Source organism: the organism of the source record quoted next, unplaced genomic scaffold, assembly GCF_019419815.1.
Source record: "Pyrus x bretschneideri cultivar Hongxiangsu unplaced genomic scaffold, Pyrus_bretschneideri_v1 Contig56, whole genome shotgun sequence".
In the NCBI taxonomy this organism is placed as follows: Eukaryota; Viridiplantae; Streptophyta; class Magnoliopsida; order Rosales; family Rosaceae; genus Pyrus; species Pyrus x bretschneideri.
The window spans coordinates 1,168,364-1,190,984 of NW_025999794.1; the positions used below are offsets into that span (position 1 = coordinate 1,168,364).

Here is a 22,621-nt window from a genome sequence, read left to right on the forward strand (position 1 = left end):
AAGTTTGTTTATTTTATGATCAATGTTTATTTCTTCTATCATTTTTTGGTGATGCAAGTTAAACCTCAATCACTTGGGCAAAGTACAACTTTGAAACTTCGCATGATTGCAAGTCTAAAAATTCAAAGTAATATTGTCAATGTAGTTTCATTTAGCCCATTTCGTATTGTTCAGTTAGCAGCGTAAGAGACTTAAGCTGTAATAAGTGCGGTCACGACTGGCAGGCTAAGAGCACGCACATGGTGCCTTGACCTTGAAGTCCAATGCACCATCTGATCTTCAAATAGTTTTACAACTAGTAAAGTTGTAGGTTACAACATTCAAACCTAGGCTCTATGCTATTCGAAGGAATAGTCAAAATGGCAATCCAGAAATCATCTATGGGTGACTCTAAACTCCAACCTAGAGTATGACTACTTTCATCCTAGATCAACATGCTATGTCAAGTATGTTCTGTGACACCAAGTGTTTAGCAGGTCCGAAGAGGCACCAGACTAGGCAATCCCCAAGAGGATTTTTATTCTAATGGAGCTCCGATATGCAGAAATGTTTTGGCCAAGTTAACCAAGATAGTTTGATAGGAAACACTTAGGTTTGACGCATAAGGTCCGACAAACAGATTCTAAAGGTGTTTCTGACATGCATGCAGGCGACCAAGTCTCCAAGGAACTTTCATTTAAGATTCACTGAAGACAGACAAGCAAATTGAACTAAGAAGTGAATCCTTACTTGGCATCACATTGTAACTATTAAGATCTTTGGCCTTGAAAGTGGGGTAAGGTAGGAAGATGAAAATATTTTTTTTCAAGTTATTTCAGGTACAATTCAAGGTTTTCTCATTTATAATCCGATAAATGCATTTTAGCAAGTACGGAGCAAAAGGTTTTGCATAGGTTTAATATCTGGTACTAGAGTAAGGTCGTACTCCGATTATCGCTATGGGAATCTTTATAAATACTTAGTTTGGGAGGTGTCATTTTTTCGAATCAACATTAGCCAGGGGGCTTCAAGCTCTATTCTGGGCCATAAGCTTACTCATGTTTCGCTCCATTACTCATTTTCTCTAAAAGTTCATTTACTTTCTAAAGATTTACCGGTTTAAAGTTTTAGTCCATGAACAAGGAAGCAATGGATAGTGACAAAAAGTACAACTATATGGCAAGAGGGGACACACGCTCACCCCTAGCATGTAAATTCTCTTATGAAGACTACAAAGCAGACTTGTCCAAGATCATCAACTCTGACGACGTTCAGTCGTCATTGTTGAATGCCCACGAGAAGGCGGAGAATGCTCCAATGAAGAAAAACCCTTTCAAGAATGCCCTCTTGAAGTTGAACCTATATGTTAAGACTGCAAGCAGAATGTCGCATATTGGAGGGTGAGGGATGAATGTTATGGAACAAGTTGCAAGAAGAAATGGAGGCTACTATGGGATTATGGTTTAACTTTGTCTTGCCTAATCATACTTGACAATGACTAATATTGGAAAAATGGGTTTTTGGTTTGAGAATCCTAAACATCAAAAGCTCAAAGAGAGAGCTAGGTTTGGAAAGAAGGTCATGATGCAAAAGAGGAGGGCTTCATGATATAGACTAAAGGAAAGAAGATAATATGAAAAGCCTCAACTATGAGGGGGCTATTTAAAGACATGGTATCAATGGATCTCACCATCAAATATGAAGGTTTTCACCTTGAGATTGGTGTATACAAAGACTGAAGTCACTCAAAGATACAAATAGCTACCCCTTGCAAATATGCACACACAATACTCTTCATCATTACAAATAGCTACCCATTGCAAATTTTATCCTATAAAGGTCTTTTTCCTGACTGGTATATATACACCCATTTAAGGTTCCTCTCTAGTAATGCAATCATAGCACTCTGATTCTCTTGCCCATTGCTTGAGTCTTATACTTGCTTACTAACTTGACCATAGGAAAGCCTTTAGCTGGCACACACACCCCCTGGTCTAAGGCTTGTTCACAGTTGTTTATTGGTTTGCAAGTCACTCAGATTTGTGCATCTCTACCACTTACGGCGGTGTGCAAAATATAGTTCCAATAACCATTATTGTACTTAATTCATTATTAGAACTCACTAATGATGATTATGCTTGAACCTTTGTATTATGTAAAATCTACATTATTAATGAGAACTCCTCTACCCTCGTGGATGTAGGCCAACATAGGGTGAACCACGTACATTTTGTAAACTTCATTATTGAAATTGGTACCAGACGGAATATCCTACAAATAAAATTTTAACTTGCACAGTAAATTAGCCAAATGATCTAGTCAACTAGTTACAAGTTGGTCAGTGATAGAAAATGTATTTGCAAGAATGGATCCAAGTTGACCAGTATGTCTAACTAATAAGAGTCTGCCTAGATCAGTTTCACAACCCCAAATCCTAAACTAGGACACATTTACATATCAGTTCAACAACAGTGACAAAGAAATTATGAATTAAAGTATGCCGGATTAACTAGTCAAACTTATCAGTCAACTAAGTACAAATTCATCAGTTAACTAAACGCAAATTACGAATCAAACTTAATTCACTACAAGTTATCCTAGTCAATAACAATTCAATTCATAGCACATAATATGCAGTGTAAACTTCGTCACATACATATATCAATTAACAACTCAAAGGATGCATGAAATATACTAGTAAATAAGATATGTGAACAAGGTTAAAAAACGGGGGACACTCCAGTGAGTCCATTCCATTAGTGCAAACAAGGTTCATACGAAGATCCACACAAACCTCAATCCCTAGATCTAATCTACGAAGTAGCTTTACCTTTGTGCAACCTTACTTTGCATGAGTTGAGGATTCCTTTGGTCTTTATGAAGTGGCAGCTTCTCTTGACCTCATCACCTTGTGGCACCAAAATGGAGTCGTCTCTAGCCTCCACAAGATGATAGCTTCTATTGAACTCTTCACCTTGTGACACCGAGACTAACACCAACAAATACAAAATGACATGATGTTGATGATCAAATTAAATATGGATTCAACGACCAATCAGTTTCCCTAGTCAAACAGTTGAAAGAAGAAATTGACAAGAATAAAAAAAAGGGCCAGTTTAAAGATTTGAAACTTGAACTTGACCACAAAATTAAAACAAAACCATGAATAACAATGCAACCTTATCTTGCAATGATTGGGTGTTTAATGCATGAACATGGTTTTGTGGCTTAGGGTTTTTAATGAAGAATACAAGAGGCAACCCAAGGTTTTAAAAACTCTTTGAAAATGTAAAATTTCTTAGCCAAAACAATTGAGTATATAAGAAGATTTAAACAAGCATTTTTAGAGTTTTGTAAATATTGAAAGAAGAATATTACCCAAAAAAAAATGCTTGATGCTCCTGGGGAGATCTAAGATGGGGAGGAAAAACAAACCCTCTCAAAATTATAAACTCTCTCTCCAAAAAAACAAAATGAGAGCATATGGGGTTTTAACTCTCTCTCGATTGATGCCTATATTAAGGATTTTATTTTGAGGAGCACTAATCATGATAACAAGAGAGAGACAAGTGGTGTTAATTTTGCACTGGAATTGATACAAAGTTCAAATTATAGAGTAAGTGGGGTCACTACAACTCAATCAAGACCAAAGCAAACTTAACCTCTAAATCAACATAAGCTTTTGTGTAATGGAAAAATGATTTTTCAGAGACTATCAACCATAGTAGGAAGAACCTTTGACATCACAATAGAAAAATTATCCAAGGTTAATCCACAAAATACTAACAATGTATGACAGTTAAGAGATGCTTACTAAGAGAAAAATACAATTATCTAATGAGTCAACTGACAAGGTAGAAACATGCATAGAAACTAGACATACTAGAAAAACTTGGAAGCTTAGGGTCTGTTTGGTACTCTACTGAAATCAACTTTTTTAAACTCAAAAACAATTTTCAAGTTTTAGGCCTTAAAAACTTGTTTGGTAGGGCCATTTTCAAAAATTGAACTCAAGACTAACTCAAAAATATAGTCTATTCTCTAAAAACATAAAAAGTGAGCTTTTAGAGTTTTTAAACTTAAACTCACTCCTTTCTTTTCTCTCCCTCCTCCCCTCTCACTCCAAATCTATCTCTCTCTTTTCTTCTTTCTCTCTCCTCTTTTCTTTTACCTTTTTCATCTCTCCTCCAATTAGTTCTCTTCATTCTCGTGGTTCTTTCTTTTACTCCTCTTCCTTTATATCTCATCCGATTCTCTCTCTTCTTTCTCTTTCATTCAATCATCTCTTACTTTATTTCCTCCTCATTTTTCTCCATATCCTGCGACCCCCTCTTTTTAGATCTCTTTGTCTAGTTTAAGTCGTAAGATTTAAAAATTTTGAATCGCAAACCAATCAAGTTTTTGAGTCTTAAAGAAAATTGTTTTCAAGAAATGTTCTTAAGAAATGTTTTGAGAAATGATAAAAAAATTTCAAATAGGATACCAAATAGCCATTAGCTATTCAACCTATTTAATTTAGCACAAAGACAGCTAGTTGTTTTTCAGTTAGCACAAGGATTAAAGTAAAAATTTTAACCTTCATGAGATCTCTAATGAAGTGATGTCGCATGCCAATATGTTTGGTTCTTGATTGTTGGACAAGGTTCTTCAAAATGTCAACTTAACTCACAAAGCCACAAAAGAAAAATAAAGATAGTAGATAGGGAGATACCCAATAAGAAAAACAATTTTGTCAACCATTTGGAACAATTTGACCTCCAAATGGTATGCACTGGCAGATTCAAGTCAAGCAACATGAGTGAAGATATCATCAATGTTAACACCTTCAAGTTGAAATATAAAAACAGAATTGGACCAACAAGATTCATGTGTATTACTTGAAGAGGCATGGATGTTCCAATGTTAGACAAATCCTTATAGACCACCTTAGTTTGTTTCCCCAAAAACCATGATCCACAAACATAAGAGTTAGAGATAAAATGATGTGGCAGTCCCATAGCAACCTTTTTCTTGGATAATCTTTGTAGATCCCTAATGTTCACATGACCAAGTTGTCTATGAAACAACATGCTCGTTTCATCATTTGCTTGGTCAAACATTGAAAATTTACGAATTTTAGAAGCATCAAGGATATAGCACTTGTCTTTGAACCTTGGGAAAACAAGCATATTCTTTCCAATTTTATGGACAATCCAATAGCCTCCTTTGGACAACTAACAAATATTGATGAGGGTTAACCTTAACCCATCCACATAACTAACATTCTTTAGCTGAGGAAGGTCAGGAATATTGACAGCACCATTTTCAGTTATTTGAGACTTGTCTCCACAACCAAACGCAATGTCACCACCATTAAAGGAAGTAAGAGACAAGAAAACATCTTTGTCTCTGGTCATGTGACGAGAACCCCCACTGTCAAGATCCCACATATTTAGTTTGGTAACAGAATGTGTGTTGAGGAATGCAAGACAATTATCAAAAACATTCATGATCCGTTTAGAGCTTGGCTTCACATGATTCGAACTAGATGACTGAACAAGTTGTGCAATCATATTGACTTCAACAACCAGTCAATCAATCTAATCTTTCAAGGTGTCATTCATTCCAAAATGAAGCTTCCAGTATTTTGGTCAAATATGACCCACTTCACCATAGTCATAACATGTAGGAATGAATCTCTGAGGAAGTACTAACCTTAAGAGTCATAGGTAATGATTCCTCCAAAACCTGTGTATTTGTGTTCATAGAACATGAACCTTTTTCTACAAAGCCAAGACCATTCTTGACTCAAATTGATTTCTAATACCTAGCATTTTGTCTGATTTTTCAGAATCAGCATTCAGGCAATCCACTTTCCACATAGCCACATTCAACTCAGATGATAGCTTCAAGTTGGTCTCATGATACATTTCATTGTTGGCCCTCATCACATGAACATGTTGTAGTAGTCTTTCTTGAGATATCATCAATTCCTAAACATGAGCTTCAAAGGAAGCAATGAGATCATCTCTTTCATCTTCGTCATCAGTGATAGAGGCTCTTTTGTTTAGTACATGAAGCTGAGCATCATGAAAAGTAGCTTTCTCACTCAGTTTCGTTCTGACTGGTCAGATAGACTCAACTTTTTCTCGTAGCTAAAAGACCTTCTTAGTCAACTCAATATTATCCACTTATGCAATACAAGTTAATCAAAGAAAGAGTCATACTTAAGACACAACTCCACATCAGTCAAGTCCTCAAAAACATCAAACACAAGTTCATCATCACTAAGATGGCCTTCTTCCACTAAAGCAATAGGAGCAACACTTTGTACTTCATCGTCTGATGACTGGTCAGATGGTGGAGAGTGCTCACTATTACTAACACTTGAAGGTTCCATCTTAGCCTTATCTTCTATGTAAACAGGTCTTTTAAAGTTATTGGCACACACATAAGAATGATGACCAACTCCACCACAAGTAAAGCACGGTCTAGACTTGCTCAAAGATAATGTATCCTTAAGATTGAAAAGTTTTGTTCGCTTCTTGCCAAAAGGCTTATTTTCTTGTGATTGAAACTTTGGGTTTTTGGAAGATTCTCCAGATCTTTTGATCTCACATTAGCTCTAGCTTTTTGGACCCCTTGGAAAGCAACATCCTTCCTTTTTTTTTTTTTTTTTTTTTTCCAATCTAGATCTTCCCTATCAAGAGTAAGAGAATCAAGGGCAATCAAAGCTTGAGCATCCAAGAAGATTTGAAACTTCTCACTCCAAGCAACATAATCCGTTACATTGAACAAGGGAGGAGAGTTAGACCAACAAATCAGTCACAATCTAAGGTGAGATTCCACCTAATACAAGTAACTCCAAAGATCACTCTATGTATATCTAAAGCAAGGCTTTGATACCAATTAAAATTAGTATCAGATAGAATATCCTACAAATGAAATTTTAACTTTGCACTATAGACTAACCAAAATGAACTGGTCAACTAGCTACAAGTTAGTTAGTGATAGAAAGTGTCATTTGTAAGAATGGATCCAGGTTGGCCAGTACATCCAACTAATCAAAGTTAGCTCAGATCAGTTTCACCACACCAAATCCAAATATTGAACATATATACATATCAATTCAAACAGCAGTGACAAAGAAATTATGAATTAAAGTATGCTGAATTGACTAGTCAAGCTTATCAGTCAACTAAGTACAGATTTGTTAGTTAACTAAACGCAAATCACGAATCAAACTTAGTTCACTACAAGTTATCCTAGTCAATAACAATTCAATTTATAGCACATAATATGCAGTGTAAACTTAGTCACAAATACATATCAATTAACAACTCAAAGGATGCAAGAAACGTTTACTAGTAAATAAGATATGTGAACAAGTTAAAGAGACAAAACATGCAATAAGTTTTTGGTCGGAAAAACTAATCTCTGGGTTAAAAAACCGAGGACTCTCCACTAAGTCCAATCCACTAATGAAAATAAGGCTCATACAAAGATCCACACAAAACTCAATTTGTAGATCTAATCTACGAAGCAGCTTTACCTTTGTGCAACCTTACTTTACCCGAGTTGAAGATTCCTTCGATCTTCACAAAGTGGTAGCTCCTCCTGAGCTCATCACCTAGTGACACCGAAATGGAGTCGTCTCTAGTCTTCACAAGATGGCAACTCCTCCTGAACAGTTCACCTTGTGGCACCGAGACCAACACCAACAAATGCCAAATGATATGATGGTAATGATCAAATTAAATTTGGATTCAACGACTAGTCAATTTCTGCAGTCAAACAATTGAAAGAATAAATTGACAAGAATAAAAAAAATGGGCCAGTTTAAAGATTTCAAACTTGAAGAACTTGACCACAAAATGAAAATAAAACCATGAATAACAATACAACCCTATTATGCAGTGATTATGTGTTTAATGCATGAACATGGTTTTATGGCTAAGGTTTCTACTGATCAACACAAGAGGCAAATCAAGGTTTTAAAAACTCTTTGAAAATGTAACATTTCCTGGCCAAAACAATTGAGCATAAAGAAGATTTAGGCAAGCATTTTTAGAGATTTATAAATATTCAAAGAAGAATATTACCCAAAAAAAAAAATTGCTTGATGCTCCTAGAGTGATTTGAGATGGAGAGGAAAACAAACTCTCTCAAAATTATAAATTTTCTCTCCAAAAACAAAATGAGAGTAGCTGGAGTTTAAAGCAAAAAGGGGATTTTTTTTTTCAGCAACAAGGACAAGGAACACTTGTCAAATGTACAAGTAATCTGAGCAGATCAATGGTGAAAAGCTTAATCTCGTATGAAAGGCGTTAGTCAGCCCATGTCGACTATCTTAAATTGCATGCCCAACTAGCTAAACACCAGCAAGAAATTCTGATAAGACAAGGTCACTAGTCAAAATCCATCAATATGTTAAACATGGAATGCATATGCATGAACAAACCTTTTGAGGTGATGTGCCACAATCTTGATGTGAATATTTCCAACAATAGCAACCATTTTTGCAAAGTATGTCCTAAAACTAATTTGTGCATGCGTGGTACATATTACAATGTTGACAAGGAAAGCAAAACCTAGAAGTTTAAAATTCACAATTACAATAAATAAGGTTTAAATTATGATCGATAATCTTAATTGATTTCCTTTGTTTTTTTTATAGGCTTGTATGATGCAGAAGGACAACTACCTCACTAACCTTTCCCATTAACAACTGGACATACCTATATAGGAATTGAAACTTGATTCATAGGTGTCTATAGTTGTTGATGGATGGGGTTGGGCGGTAAAAATGCAATAAAGTTCGTGTTGGAAATGTGACCTAAACCCAATCATATGATGATACTTTACGGACATTTCACATGTTAAACTAATCTAGTTTAATATAAAGGGCAAAGATTATTGTTTAAAGTCGTCTCATATAAATGTTATATGCTTAAACGATAAGTCTAAGGAATATGTAATTGGGAGAATGTGATCTAAAGAAGTTAGATTCATGAGACCATTCTCTTTTGTATACATATCCTAAATGTTCCTAATCATAGGATTGCCAATTAAGCATTGACAGTCTATTAAGATCAATACGTGCTATGTCTTCTCTTAAAAAGAGTGACTGGTCTCGAGTTGTTGGTGTGACTGACACCAAGACAAGCATGCAAGTGCTTAATAGAGAATGAGTCCACTGAACGCGATCAACAAGTAGTTCTAATACTCATGTCACATGAAAACTCGTGGTTGGGATAATGCAAAGTAATTATTTGACCTGAGGCATCATAGTTGTCTTATGGTTAGGTCCTTGATCTTTGACTATGTCAAAGTCACTCCGTCAAAGGGTGTCCACGACATAGTTAGGGTTAAGCCACTTAGCCATGGAGGCAAGTGAATACACAACAAGGGATCTCTAACCTTCAAACCGTTTAAAGGAGAATACTTTATGATATGATTAAGAATCTCTGGCTAGAGTATGAATGCATTTAGGAATTTGTTCCAAATTACATTAAAGGTAATCATATAAGTAAGAGAATCACATTGGATAGTAGACATGAATAAACTATCAAATCAAACAATGTGGTCAAGAGTATTGTATTAAAGAAAGACCGTATTACATTGTAATCCCAAACTAAATAGGTTCTCCACCTCTTTTGATTAGCTTGGGTAGCCATGCCATATTGCTAGGTGTCACTCATGGTTTATGGAAGCCCTAAAGGTGTATAATCACTAAAGAGAGAATTGAAAAGTAAGTTTCAATTCACAATCGATTTGAAGAGTTCTAATCTCCCATTGCCTCGCTAAAAGGAACCTAATGGATCGTACACTGTGTAAGGTAGAGATTGAAGAAACAACGGAAATGAGTAATGATAATTAAATGGTTTAATTATTTATGGCTAGAATTAATTAATATGTTAATTAACCAAATGATTAAGTTCGTTTTAGACCTCGGGTTAGTTTTGGGCCTCAAGGCCCAATGGCTTCGAATGTCAAGTCCAATAATTCAAGTTGTATGACAACTTGAAAATACAAAGGGCCCAATGAACCCACATGGCCGGCCATAGAGAGTGTGAGGGAGAATTGGTTTTAATTTCAATTATGTCACTCAATGTAAGTGGCTATAGAAAGGAAATTATAACCCATTCCCTTCTTAAGGGGTTTTCTAGAGAGAAAAGAGAAAAACACAAAAAAAAAAATCTCTCTTCTCTTAGGAGGCTGGCCACCCTAGGAAGAATGGACTAGCATCCATCTCTTCCTAGGTCACTTATCTCTTCCTCAATGCTCTCCTTGGTGTGGAAACTAGAGGCTCCTTTCTTGGGAACTTGGAGAATCCATTCCTTCATCCATATCCAAGAAGTCATGAAGCCAAGAAGCAAAGTTCCTCCATCCCCATCCATGGAGCCAAAGAGCAAGGAGACTAAGGAAAGAAGGCCCTCACATGGGTGAATATCCTTTGCTAAGTAAAGAGGTGCTTCAAAGGTATAAAAGTTTCTCAATTCTTTTCTTTAAGATTTGAATTAAGTATTGGTTCACCACAACAACTAGGCCTTGAATTTCATGGTTAAAGTTTTGTTTTTGAGTGCATAAAAGCATGATTCCACCTTTAATTGTTAATTGCATGCATAGATGTTGCTCAAATGAACTTGTTTTCACAAATTACTCCATCAGTTCGTGGCCTAGGAGTTGATCAGGTTTGGGAATTTAGGATGTCTTCTTCTCCAGCAAGCTCTAATCCTTCGACCAAGATTGACTCCAGCCTTCAGTAAGTGGAGATGGAGTTAGCGCGCCAAAAAGAAGAAGTGGTGCGCCTGGCATAAGCCATTACGTGCATCTAAGAATTAATGCGCATGTACACCACTATGGTAGCCCAATCCTTATAAGCTTCTGGCATAAGGATTCTTGAGCTGCCAGCCGACCTTCAGGAGCCATTCCCCTAGCCACCTCAGCAACCACCTGAGTAGTTTATGTTTATTTGTTTAATTTTTTTAATATAATTGTACGAACAATTTATTTTGAATGTAATTAAACAATTTTTTTTTAAAGTTGTTACAAATTAATCTTGTTTGGCATCATGGTTTTGTCAGGTCAATTCGGTTAACTCATGTTTGCTAGACGACTTTATTCATCGGCCAAACTCCATTTGGCCTGATGGAATAGATTTTCATCGTGTCAGACTTTGAGCGACGGGTTTTGCCCAAATAATTTTTCCTAATGAACCTCTATCGGCTTAAGTTTATGGCAACAAAAGCAGCTTTGAGCCGACGAAACTTTTCTATGTGGAGAGGTGTTTTATTTGTAGTGAAATGAGTAGGATTTTTTCATACGTGATGTGAATGTGGAAATTAACTTGAAATTAAAATTGACATTGAATTTTCTAATTTGGAACCTATTCTCACCCCCTCTAGGTTAGATTAGTACCATCCTAGAACTTTACTAGTTTATGTGAACATAGGATTTCCTTCCTATATCACGCTTGATACTTCTGTTAGATTAATCTCCTTCTTTTACTAAGGTTAAAGATCCCATGTTGTACTCATATGCCTCTGTGCACAAGCTAAGAACCACAAAAAATGCGTGGAAGACACTATGGTGGAGTGTGGTTGTGTTGCATCATCAAATAGCCAATGTCATAATTCGCAAAATAATTGTGGTATCTCAGGTCAAATGATTACTTTCATTATTGCAATTCTTAGAGTTTCTTGCTACATGTATTTAAAAATCTATGCAATAACACTTGATTTATTATGTTCACTGAACTTACTCTCTATTGAGCACCTAAACACTTAATTTAGTAACTACACACGAATGGCTAAGGCTAGCCATCCTCTCAATTTAGTGGACACTATGCCTACCGGTCTTTCTGATTTATGTGTGCATTTGATAATACTGTAACTAAGAACTATCTAGGATGTGATAGTGGATAAAAGGTCTCTCTAATCTAACTTCTTTAGATTACTTCATTTATTCATCATCCATGTACTCACTGTTCACATGTTATTGTGATAATACTGAACCATTTGTAATTTGAGTTTGCTTATTCTCAGCTGTCCTGTAATATTATCCCTATATATCTTAAGCTTAATTTGATTGCCCCCATAACCATAACCAATCATGTCTTATGTATATAATTCTGAAAATATGACTTTAGTGTCTAGAATTCAATTTTACACATAAAAAACCCAACGTGACTTTTTTACTCTAGAAAAACCCAGTGACTAGGATCCACATAAGTGATTTCATTAATTACATTCAACTTGACACATTTTACATATTTTGGATGCCGAAAATACCCCTATTGTATGTTTGATTTATAAAAATTAATTACATGCAAATTATATGGGAGAGTTAATGACTTTGAGAAATAAAATAAATAAATAAAAAAAAACATTAATGTACGAAATTATGGAGATGAACGCACAAGAGGCGAAATTAATGTGACACACCCCAACCGAGATCAGGGCATGCTGGCCGTCACGTGGAAGTGACGTAGTCATGTGCACAGTGCGGAAGCTAAGAAATAATAATAAATGTACGAAAAGTAACAAACCTAGCTATACACAAAGTACATAACATACATGTGCAAGCGTAAGTGTGAAAAACAAAGTTTAGAGCACGGAAGACCTAGTGCAGTCCGGGAGAAACAACACTAAATAAACACACCCAAAGGTGGTCCTACACTGGTGGTAATCTGTCAGATATGCCGAGAAATCCTTTGGGGAGCCACCAAAAGTGCTAGCCAAACTAGAACCTGGAGGGGTGCAAAACAGAAAGCGTGAGTGGGCAAAAACAAAGCTTTTCAAAAATCATTTCATAAACAATGTTCTAACCCCTCGCCGTAAAACCTGTATACTTCCCAGAAAAATATAATATACATATATATATATATATATATAAGTCATGCTCAGGAATATGCCATGTCAAATGCCTCAAAATAAAATGCAAGTACTTAGGTAATGCTAATCAATGCTATGTAATCTGCCAACGGAGTCATCTAACGTGACCTATAAGGCTGAAACTAGAGCTCAAATCTCCAACTCACTAACTATACTTGCACACGAGTCGGAACCACCTAGAGTGGTCTATACGACAGGACTGGGTGTAAAATAAGTACGCTCAAGTGCTACAATCACGTGAAGACTGGGCGAATAATCACGGGTCACCTACGAGTCGGAACCACCTAAAGTGGTCTGTACGACAGGACTGTGCACCTAACTTGGATCCAAGATGAGCATGTGGTGCGGGAGGTGAACATCACGTGAAGGACTGTGCCCAACTCTGGGCGGGAGCACTAACACCGGGGGTGCAGGTTATGAGCTCTCTATGCATCTCAAATCATTACTAAACGTAAACATAAACCATAACTTACCTGGCACTTACCTGTGCGTCCGCAACACCAAACATATATATATATATATATGAAACTAATAATGCATAATTAAACGGGCAAACATAATGCATGGCATATAAAACATATAAACATTTCATTTCACTTTCTGGGAAAAACACAAGTATATAGGTATATACGGAAAACCAAAAGCCCACTCACTGGTATGTAGAAGGGTCGTTGATAGGAGCATATTTAGGCAACTTAGTCGGCTTGTTCTTGTGCATTTACGTTGTTATTTCTCAGTTCTTTAAGTCTTTTAAGCCATTTTTGTATGTTTTCAGGTTCTAAGGGCTAAAGGAGCAAAGAAGTGCATTTTGGAGCCTTTTGGAGCACTTTTGGGCTAAGGATGGATAGCTTATGCTTGGAGCCAAAGTGTTGGACGAAATTGAAGGCCAAGTGAGCCTAGAATTGAAGGAAGAAGGAGGAATCAAGAATTGGAAACTAGTTTCCAATTATGGGGAGTTTCTATTCTTGAAAGGTTTCCAATTATGCAAATTTCCAAATAATGTTGGTTGCCTAAATCACATGTTCTAGAAGCCCTAGACATGTCCTAAATTGTGCCGCACCTTACCTTCCTTTTATTTCCCAAAATCTGCAAGATTATGTCACAATCCCTCTCTTAAAAGTCTTAGCCGCACCTATACATTCCCTTTCACCCAAAATCTGCAAGTTTTGCACTTTCCCTTTCTTTTCCTCCTTGCGCCGCAAGACTTAGCCCTTTTTCCCCTAATTCCTGATTTCAATTACCTATTCTAGAGGGATTTAACTTAATTCCTGATTCTTAGAATTGATTTGGGGAATTAAACACTTACTTATTTCCTATGCAAGCCTTGCCGTGCACCTCCCTTAAACTTTCCTCTTCCTTGCCGTGCAAGGGAGAGGGTTCTTTCCTATTTCTAGAGCCTTTGACTTAATTTCTAATTACCTAAATAACCTAGGGTTTTAATTCCTGAAATCATATAAATAAACATCCTTGTTGCAGCCACAAAACTCTCCATTCATTCACCATTCACGCCAGAAATTCATCCCATCCTTCTAACACATCCATACTTCATAATTCTCCATATTTTCTGCCCAAAACTAAGTTTTGCCGTCCCCTACATCCATCCCAACCCTAAATCCATCCTTCTACATCATCCATAACCCCTAAACTCACCATAATCCCTTGTGCCGCAGCAACTAGGAGAGGAAGGAGGCCTTAAACGTTTCATGCTTGCAGATTGGAGCGTTCTTAGGTGTACTTTGTTCTTGTTTTCAATGTTTACTTTGTTATTACCTTCTAAGTTTGCTGTAATCATGAGTGGCTAAACCCCTAATTAGTTAGGGGAAAGTTTGAAGCCATGAACATGTTTGGGATATGAATTGATTTCTTCCAATTGTGATTTGTTAAGTTGTTATTGCAATTCAATTATCTGTTTTATTCAAAACTTGTTCTTGTATGTTGATTAAGGATGCATACTTAGTTTTCATGCATGAACTTGATGCTAGTTTATAAACGAGTTTCACCTAATTGTCACGAGTTTATAAACATGAGTAGTGAAGGTTGCTAGTCACAACCGCGTTAATTGAATTCTTGGCAAGAGTATCATGCATTCATAGTTACAATTGCCTCGTCAACACTTATAATTTTCATAGAGCATAATGATCTCTCACTGTATCTCTTCTATGCATTCATGTTGAGGACCGTTGGAGAATAATATGAATTGTCGCATGCATCATCCAATTCATTGACATAAGGAAAATTTGAAGGTTAATTAGTGCATCACGGTTAACTTGGGGTGTTGAGCATCATAGTTAGTGAAAAGCAATTGGAGAATCGATTCATATTCAAATGTGTCATGTGTGGAGAATGGACCTCTAACTAATCCATCCATCATCTTGTTTTCAAGGAATTCGTTTTACAATCTGCCTAGTTTTATAACTTGTTTTGTTATTTCAATTTTCGTCAAATCAAAACCCCCCTTTACTTTCTTGTTCTATAGTGTTTAGAATCTGTTTAGTTTGTGTTTTAAAGTGTTTTGAATCAACTTATAATCTTAAATTCGTCAAAAATTGTGTTTAAGGTCAGAAACTGCCTAGTTAGTGTTTCTAGGCAGTTTTGAGTCTTTTGAACCTGTTTTGAGTCCTTTGAGTCTTTGTGAACGTTTTCAACTTTGTTTTTATGTTTTTGAGTCAGTTTAGAGGTTTTAGCAAGCCCTCCTAATCCCCGGTCTAGAATGATCCCTACTTGCATCCTTACTACAATTTGACAACAAGAGGGTTAATTTGTGTGCTTAACTATTTTCGCATCAGTCGTAACCCCCTTACCTCGAGTGACCGCACTCGTCCTTGGGATAGGTCTCACCTATATGCGAAACAACTACAAAAACGTTAATTTTAAAGCACATAACCAACATTACGAAATAATTTCTCGTACAATGCTCAAATGGGGTGTATGAATACACCAATGTGATCTACTCAACCTCACGAACATCCCTATATTTTTAAAATAATTTTTTGACACCGCATAAGCCCCCACACGCCGGCCAAGGCACGGCCACACACGCAGGCACGTGTCTGGCACACTGACAGCGTCAGTTAACGCCGTCAGGAATATTTCGTTAAGTCTAACTGATTTTGTTAACGCCGTTAGGAATATTTCGTCCAAACTGACAGAATATTCCATCATCTTCTCCGGCCAACCTCTGGCGCCATCACCGGTGCCAGAAAACCGGGAAAATTTCAAAACTTGATATCTCCTTCGTTTTTCAACCAAATTTCACAAAATTGGTAACAAAATGAAGCTTACAACAAGAGGAACAAATCCTTACCACTTTCAAGCACTAAAACCAACGGAATCTCGCCAGAACTCCACCACATTCGACCAAACCTACAACTCATGATCCCGACGTCCAAAACATTCAAAGAACCACCCCGAGCCTCCTAAGGACCTCACCAAGCTTCCTACAAGCTTGAAATTTCCAAAAACATAAGAATTAACGTGTGCATGAACAATACCCGATTTACACCTCTCGGGTTCGACGTGAAAATGAAGGTTCCCTTACCTGAAATGGGTATGGTTGAACTCCTAAGGACCTCATGAGCACAAATATGTAGTTTGTTTCCTCAATCCGTGACGATTTCAAGGGTTTTGGGTGTTGTCCGTATGAAGAAGATAGGAAAGGGGGGGAGAGAGGGTCTCAGGACAGGGCAGAGAGAGAGAGAAATGAGCGTGGGTGTGTGTGTGGTCCAAAATCAACCAACCAAAACCCAAAAACGACCACACAACGAAACAAACCTACTAGGGGCAAAACCATCATTTCACCCCTACGGTACGAAAAGTTCGGACGGGCTGTCACATAATGTGTATATAGATATAGCCGAATCAATGGTTCATTTAAACTAATTACATATTAACATGGAATATGAGAATGAATGTCTTAAAAACTATACGATTTTTGAATTGTTTTATGTATTGAATGACTTTATTAATTTAAATGACTATATTTAATCCTGAATATTTATGCATATTTTTCTCAATTTCAATAATAAAGAAATTAAAGAATCAGATATATTAAATCTTGAATGTTTATGCATATTTTTCTCATAATATATCATGTTGAAAACTAACATAATAGTTGGAATACATTTTATTTACCATTTCCAAACTCCATATAAGGAGTGTTTTGAGATAAAGGTAGGACTTGAATATTTATGCATATTTTTGAATTCATTGTCTATATTTTTAAATTTTCATAAAATTAGGCATTTTATTTCAATTTTTTATCTTCTTACCAAATTTAAAACATGAAAAGGCACTAATTTTGGTTTTTTTGCTTTTATTGCATGTGTTTATCCTGAAATTAGTGTAGTTCTAGTTCTATATAAATTCGAAAGTTTATTAGGTTGGTCTCACATTGGGTTTTTTTTCTATATTTTGATCATTTATACTTGAGTCCAGTGCGGTTTTTGAGTGATTGTGTTATCAAAATACGGATTAGGCAGAAAAAAGATACAACGTATTTGTATCCTTTGTTTTTATCTATGTTCATTTTGTTTTCTTCATATTGTTTGTTAATTAACCTACCATATATTTCACCAACTGACATATATTTCATTGTTGTTTTACTATTAGGAGTAAAAGGGAGGGACCCATCATTGCAAGATGTGTTTCCAAAAACACATCAGCAGCAATTCTAATATATGCCGATACCTCTTTCGTGGGATTGTGCTCTGAAGTGTGTTCATGGTTTGATGAGCTCATAGTTGGGGAATTCCAAATGACTTATGTTGTCCCTGACCATCCTCCCTACTTGTTAAAATCTGATTTAGATGTGCGTGTGTTACATTTGTCATGTTATAATAACAAGCAAAATTCAGTGACTATTATTGTTAACGAGTGTCAATCACCATGTGAAGGTAATAGTGGTGTTAATAGGAATGGATTTTCCTTCAACGTTTGGGATGGTGCTACACCTAGTAATACCAATGACTTCATTGGAAAATATGATGCACCACTGCCACAAACTTATCTATCTCACCCATGGAAAACCTATATTAATCACGTTGGGCAAAGGTTTTTTTTTTGGGGGGGGGGGGGGGGTGGTGGTCTTTGAGTTTAGAGACAAACTTAGGATAGCTTTTTTAAAAAATGAAAAGGAGAGAGTGATAGCTGAGTGTTCTAAAAAACTATCTGAAGGTTGTATGTGGCGGGTGCACTGCCACTTTGTGTCATGCCAATGGTTTTTTTTATATTCGTACGTTGAACAACACACACACTTGCAGCGGGTTGATTCGTGAACGGAAAGGTGGCATGATGTCATCCAAAGTGGTCTCATCCGTTCTCGTGGAGCAAGCTTCTTCCAAGCCAATGTTGAAGCCTACTGAGATCGTAAAGGATTTTAAGAAATATTATGGATTGGATATTTCGTACTATAATGCGTGGTATGGGAAGGAATCAGCCAAAAAAATGATGCATGGTGACGAATCATTGTCATACAATCACTTGGCTTGGTACATCAGAGCAATTGAAAGTTCAAATCTGGCTCACATTGTGTGTTGGAGTGCGAATCGGAATCTTCCCGATTTAAAAGGATATTCGTATCTTTCCATGGTTGCATAGAGGGATTTGCGTTTTGTCGGTAAATTATGATTCTTCGTATTTTTTTAACATCATTTCTCATTTTACATGGATTGCATATGTGGCAACTCTTAATTTACCTACCCTTATGATTCCTCGAAAGTATCAATGACCTACAAAAGATTATAAATATTAAAGAAAAAAACTTAATCAAATAAGTGCAATTAATATTAATTAAACTAACTAATCCAAATTACATTACACGTTATAGCAGACCCCGTTAACAGGTCCCTCAAATCATCCTTATATACAGCCGAGTATGATCCTTTCCAGAAGGGAACCCTGTTTTCGTAGTATATTTTTTTTCTTCACTACCCCATCCTTGTAAAAAAATATTATTATCATATATAAGACATTTATAATGACGTTTAAACTCACCCAGAATCAGCACAAAGAAAATATTGATGCATCCTATCTTGTTCTTCATTTGACAAGTACATCCACACTGACATGCATGAAGGGTCGAGTGTTATACCAATTCTTTGTTTCCCTTTGACTGTGTGACGACCAATAGCTTCTGATCCTATCTGAGCCGTCTACAATCTCATCATTTTCGGCGGGATTCACAACACTAGGTACTATCTCATTAAGCTTCGCCTTTTTGGGTTCCCTCCAAGATTTCATCTCATCATAAACAAACCCAGTCAAGCGTTTCGGTTTCCTTTGTTTCCTTTTCAACCTTACAATCCATGTAGCGATCTCAGGGGATGAGGCATGTTTGTTTTCACCCATTTCCTTTTCTATGCATTCTAATAGATGCGTAAGGTCCGACAACAGATCATCATACTGATTGTATGCATCTGCAACAAGAGCTTCAGTATCGCAGCACATTTCATGGTACACAACAGAATGCACTTGTGCTACCTCAACTTCAATTTTCAACTTTTTTATCTCTTCCTTCAATGACTTATTCTCTGAACGTAGCTTTTCCAGTCGTCGTTCCACACTAAGTTCAGAATTTTTCGGTACATGATGTGCCTCAACGAGTTCGCACTCGCTAAGACCTTTGTGGAAAAGATTGTCTTGTGAACTGATGAGTTGAAACATTTTGGACGGGTTGAACTCTTTTTTGGAAGTAGTACTCACCACCTCTTTCGTTCGAATCTCATCAAAATTAGAACCACCACTCACACTGGTTGTCAAACGATGATTCGCAACATCAAAATTTTTCTGGTGTTCCAACATGTAAGAGTGTAAACAAGTTACTACACATATTACACCATACAACTATTCTATATATAACGAATTTCAAACAACATACCACCACAAAATTAGTAATTTTACCTTTTCAGATGTAACACTAGCAACTGTAACTGACGAGGTCACGTTTTTCGCTAAAGACTTATGGGCCGCAATTGGTTGTTGAGATTCATAGCTACGAAACTTGCTCTTCAAAATTCAAATGGCGGGGGTCTTATGCACATCATTTACATCCTCTGTGTGTGTGTGTGTGTGTGTGTATAAATACATATATACATTGTGATATATAGTAAACAATAAATTACAATACGCATTCGTTAAAAACATGAGACAAAAGGTTAAAACCAAAACTGACATACCTGAAAGTCTTGATCATTGTCTCTGTGTGGGGACACCATAATGTGAAGTTCACACCTCAAACTTCTATTCATGTGTACTCTGATGCACGCTAATTTAAAATAGCCAAAATGATAACCATCGTCAAAACATTAATATCAAAATCACCAAACATGCATTAAAAAATAATTAAAAAAAAAAAAATGTTAAGTTCAATTTTAACGTACCTGTAGCCTATCAAATTCAATAGCTGACATGGCCTCATGCAGTACCTGCAGATCCCACTTCACAAATTTGGGTGCCAAATCCATTCTTCCTTTTACAGGTTCAACCAATGAACTTATCTCACAAAACCAAAACTATTGACACACAAACATAAACTGGTCATCGAATTACAAAGCATAAAGAATGAATTATAAATTAACACACCCGATTAGTGTACAATACATACCGGTAACAGCACAACACATCCAGATACATGTGATGGTTTTCCAAAATTCTTGACCAGTTGTTTTTGTAAACAATCCGATGTTGCTTTTGCCCAATTGTAGCCCGCCATTGTTCGAACATCTTGACAACAGGAAGTTATGTTCCAAGAGATGGTACTACCACTATTACAAAATAATAATGTAATACAAAGATGCAAACACATTAGGCATACAAAATCCTCACGATTCTGTTGTGTTTTCCCTGTTACTATTGTAATCATAGCAGATTCAATATTTTGCCTAGTAACTCTGTCAACTGTTTTAAAATTTCTTTTAATGAAACCTTCCTCAGACTTTGAACAACGTTCATTAAGATTTATATCCCGACCAAAGTTAGGTAATCCAAGCAACTCCTCAACTTCAAACCCTGTTAACTTTTCACACCTATCACCAAATTTGAATTCAGATGTCTCGACAATGAAACAATTAATTATTCTAATTATATCTACATAAGTCTTCCTACACATATCATCGCTAACCAACCCTCCATCATAAGCTTTGAAAAGACCCCAAAATGATGTTCCTTTTATAATGTCTCGATGTTCTTCCTGAATTTTCAATTTCAAAACATTCAAAACATTCAAAACATTCAAAAATGGACCAAATGCAGCTCGGTATTGCATTTTTCCAAACTGTTTCCTGTTTATTTCCATTCCCAAATCTACAGTGAAAAAGACAAAACAAAGCCAAAACAGTTAGACAATGAATGTACCTACAAGATATATTCCATGTTACAATCAAAAGACTAGTTAAATTGAATGAGACTATGCCAATTTACCAACATGGCATATAAAATTCATTCAGGACTTTCCTCAAACACATTATGAGCGCACAATATAGAATCACACCGAAATGTAAACAACACAATCGTCATACCAAAAAATATAGTATACTTACAAGTGAAATTCTGGTCGAATATGAATGAACGATTTGGAATAGATTACTTCCTCCAAATTTTTATCATTATCCAACGGTATATAATGTACCTACGAAACAAACGAAATTAAATACTATGAAACCCATACAAATTTTCATAAAATAAATAGGTAAAAACGTATCATAATCACCTGTTTAAATGCACAGATTATGATCGGATTCATTGAAGACCCACTACACACCATGTTGTTTGAAAGTATCTCCATTTAAGTTGAATGGTGCGATTCAAATCTCAAAAACGGTTCGATTTTCTGATTGTCAATCTCTCCCAATAAACGTAGTAATTATTGAAATCAATGATGTTGTTATGGATGGTTTTCTGCAAAACGGCTGGATTTGAAACGGTCATGGGATGATATTCTGAAACGCCTGGGGGTTGCATTCTGAAACGCATGTTGAGGATGAGTGGTAGAAGTGTAATACTATTGTATTACTAGGTCAATTGTTTTTCAATTGAGCTACACATTTTAAATTTGGGTTTATATTAGATGTTTATAGATACAAGGGTTAAATGTAATGGACCCTATATAATTGATCGATGTTGAGGACAAGAAAGGCCCACCAAGTAGGATTAACACCATGGAGTCCCACGTGATTTTCATACACAAAATTGTTCATCTTCTTATCTGAAAATGATCTTAGTCCCACCAGTGTTTCGGTTTATCCCTTCATTATTTAATGCATGGTCTCCTCCAGATTAATATCATCTTAAGGTGTATTAGACATATATGTTTGTGCAAAAATTGTTTTCTTTTAATTTCTCTTCTCTTAAGGTGTAAATTTGGAAAAAAAAACAAACTTATATTGGATTAAAGTTGGTTTGATTCAATTAAATATCTATCGATTATTATGATTTGATCAGTTTGATTTGGATATTCAACCCTACTAATTTGACTAAAAACGCATATAGGTGGACCCTTATGTACACACATGCATATCACACTCTAGCACCTGCACCAGATGTGTGTGGTGTGTAAATAATGCAGTTTGCTCTTCAAGCAAATTTTTGTCCATTTGTGACCAGTGGCTACAATATTTTGGGAAATTTGAAAAAATAACTGAAATTTGGACGCCATATAGAACTATAGCCACTATTTTATGTTTATGGTAATTGTAATCATAATTTGATATGACAGTACTAATAAACCCATATTGGGACACCTAAACCCTATATTGGGTCTCTTGAATACTTCC

General features: G+C 36.1%; 1 protein-coding gene across 8 annotated transcripts; it reads right to left on the reverse strand.

The window, feature by feature from the left end:
- Positions 1-18,559: 18,559 nt before the first annotated feature.
- On the reverse strand, positions 18,560-21,930 carry LOC103941108. 8 transcript variants are annotated; one of them, XR_007253356.1, is made up of 8 exons: positions 21,559-21,926; positions 21,389-21,477; positions 20,231-21,152; positions 20,027-20,105; positions 19,752-19,856; positions 18,846-19,637; positions 18,665-18,749; positions 18,560-18,580 (listed from the first exon to the last, which is right to left on the reverse strand). XR_007253356.1 is itself a non-coding variant. In XM_048570958.1 (7 exons), exons 4-7 carry the CDS (start codon positions 20,266-20,268, stop codon positions 18,891-18,893), a joined length of 969 nt encoding a protein of 322 aa, XP_048426915.1. In that variant the 5' UTR covers positions 20,269-20,362; positions 20,455-20,573; positions 21,389-21,477; positions 21,559-21,926; the 3' UTR covers positions 18,793-18,890. The 8 variants fall into 8 exon arrangements, 5 of the variants coding, with proteins under 5 accessions (XP_048426915.1, XP_048426913.1, XP_048426916.1 ...); XR_007253358.1 differs by having other exon boundaries at positions 18,665-19,637; positions 19,752-19,903; positions 21,559-21,930; XR_007253357.1 differs by having other exon boundaries at positions 18,665-19,637; positions 19,752-19,903; positions 20,027-20,115; positions 21,559-21,930.
- Between the last annotated feature and the right edge of the window lie 691 nt (positions 21,931-22,621).